At 51.7% G+C, this 1,404-nt stretch overlaps 1 protein-coding gene across 1 annotated transcript; it reads left to right on the plus strand.

The window, feature by feature from the left end:
• Positions 1-559: 559 nt before the first annotated feature.
• Positions 560-1,177, plus strand: LOC135568046 (basic salivary proline-rich protein 1-like; the record flags this gene model as incomplete). The annotated part of the gene is made up of 1 exon (XM_065015069.1): positions 560-1,177. A coding segment is annotated over one exon (618 nt), but the record flags the coding sequence as incomplete, so codon positions are not given.
• Between the last annotated feature and the right edge of the window lie 227 nt (positions 1,178-1,404).

Raw genomic sequence — 1,404 nt, forward strand, 5'->3', positions numbered from 1 at the left:
ACACAGGATCTGTGTCAAACACCAGAATAGACTAGGACTAATCAGTGAACAACACAGGATCTGTGTCAAACACCAGAATAGACTAGGACTACTCAGTGAACAACAGGATCTGTGTCAAACACCAGAATAGACTAGGACTAATCTGTGAACAACACAGGATCTGTGTCAAACGCCAGAATAGACTAGGACTAATCAGTGAACAACAGGATCTGTGTCAAACACCAGAATAGACTAGGACTAATCTATGAACAACAGGATCTGTGTCAAACACCAGAATAGACTAGGACTAACTAGGACTAATCAGTGAACAACACAGGATCTGTGTCAAACACCAGAATAGACTAGGACTAATCAGTGAACAACACAGGATCTGTGTCAAATCTCTAAATAATGATGTCTTCTCCTTCACTACTGATCTGACAGAAGTCCCCAGGTGAAGGCCACCTTAATGATGATCTACCACCATACTCACTTCACCTGTCAAGTCTCTTCCAATCAGTGAAGCTGAAGGGGATGAGGAGAGGATTTGGACGAACCCTGCTCCATTACCATCCACCAGGGCACTACCCAAAAGGAGACCCCAGGGCCCTACCCAAAAGGAGACCCCAGGGCCCTACCCAAAGAGACCCCAGGGCTCTACCCAAAAGGAGACCACAGGGCCCTACCCAAAAGTAGACCCCAGGGCCCTACCCAAAAGGAGACCCCAGAGCCCTACCCAAAAGGAGACCCCAGGGCTCTACCCAAAAGGAGACCCCAGGACTCTACCCAAAAGGAGACCCCAGGGCCCTACCCAAAAGGAGACCCCAGGGCTCTTCCCAAAAGGAGACCCCAGGGCCCTACCCAAAAGGAGACCCCAGGGCCCTACCCAAAAGGAAACCCCAGGGCCCTACCCAAAAGGAGACCCCAGGGCCCAACCCAAAACGAGACCCCAGGGCCCTACCCAAAAGGAGACCCCAGGACTCTACCCAAAGGAGACCCCAGGACTCTACCCAAAGGAGACCCCAGGACTCTACCCAAAGGAGACACCAGGACTCTACCCAAAAGGAGACCCCAGGGCCCTACCCAAAAGGCTGACCCAGGGCTCAAAAGGCTGTCCCCAGGCCCTACCCAAAAGGCTGTCCCCAGGCCCTACCCAAAAGGAGGCCTGGGGACAGACAAACCCTTACCTCTACCCTGAGTCAACAGATATGTAAAGCAGGCAGAGCCATACCTCTACCCTGAGTCAACAGATATGTAAAGCAGGCAGAGCCATACCTCTACCCTGAGTCAACAGATATGTAAAGCAGGCAGGCCATGCCTCTTACCCTGAGTCAACAGATATGTAAAGCAGGCAGAGCCATACCTCTACCCCAGAGTCAACAGATATGTAAAGCAGGCAGAGCCATACCTCTACCCTGGTCAACA

The sequence above is a fragment of the Oncorhynchus nerka genome, unplaced genomic scaffold (genome assembly GCF_034236695.1).
Source record: "Oncorhynchus nerka isolate Pitt River unplaced genomic scaffold, Oner_Uvic_2.0 unplaced_scaffold_1730, whole genome shotgun sequence".
NCBI lineage: Eukaryota > Metazoa > Chordata > Actinopteri > Salmoniformes > Salmonidae > Oncorhynchus > Oncorhynchus nerka.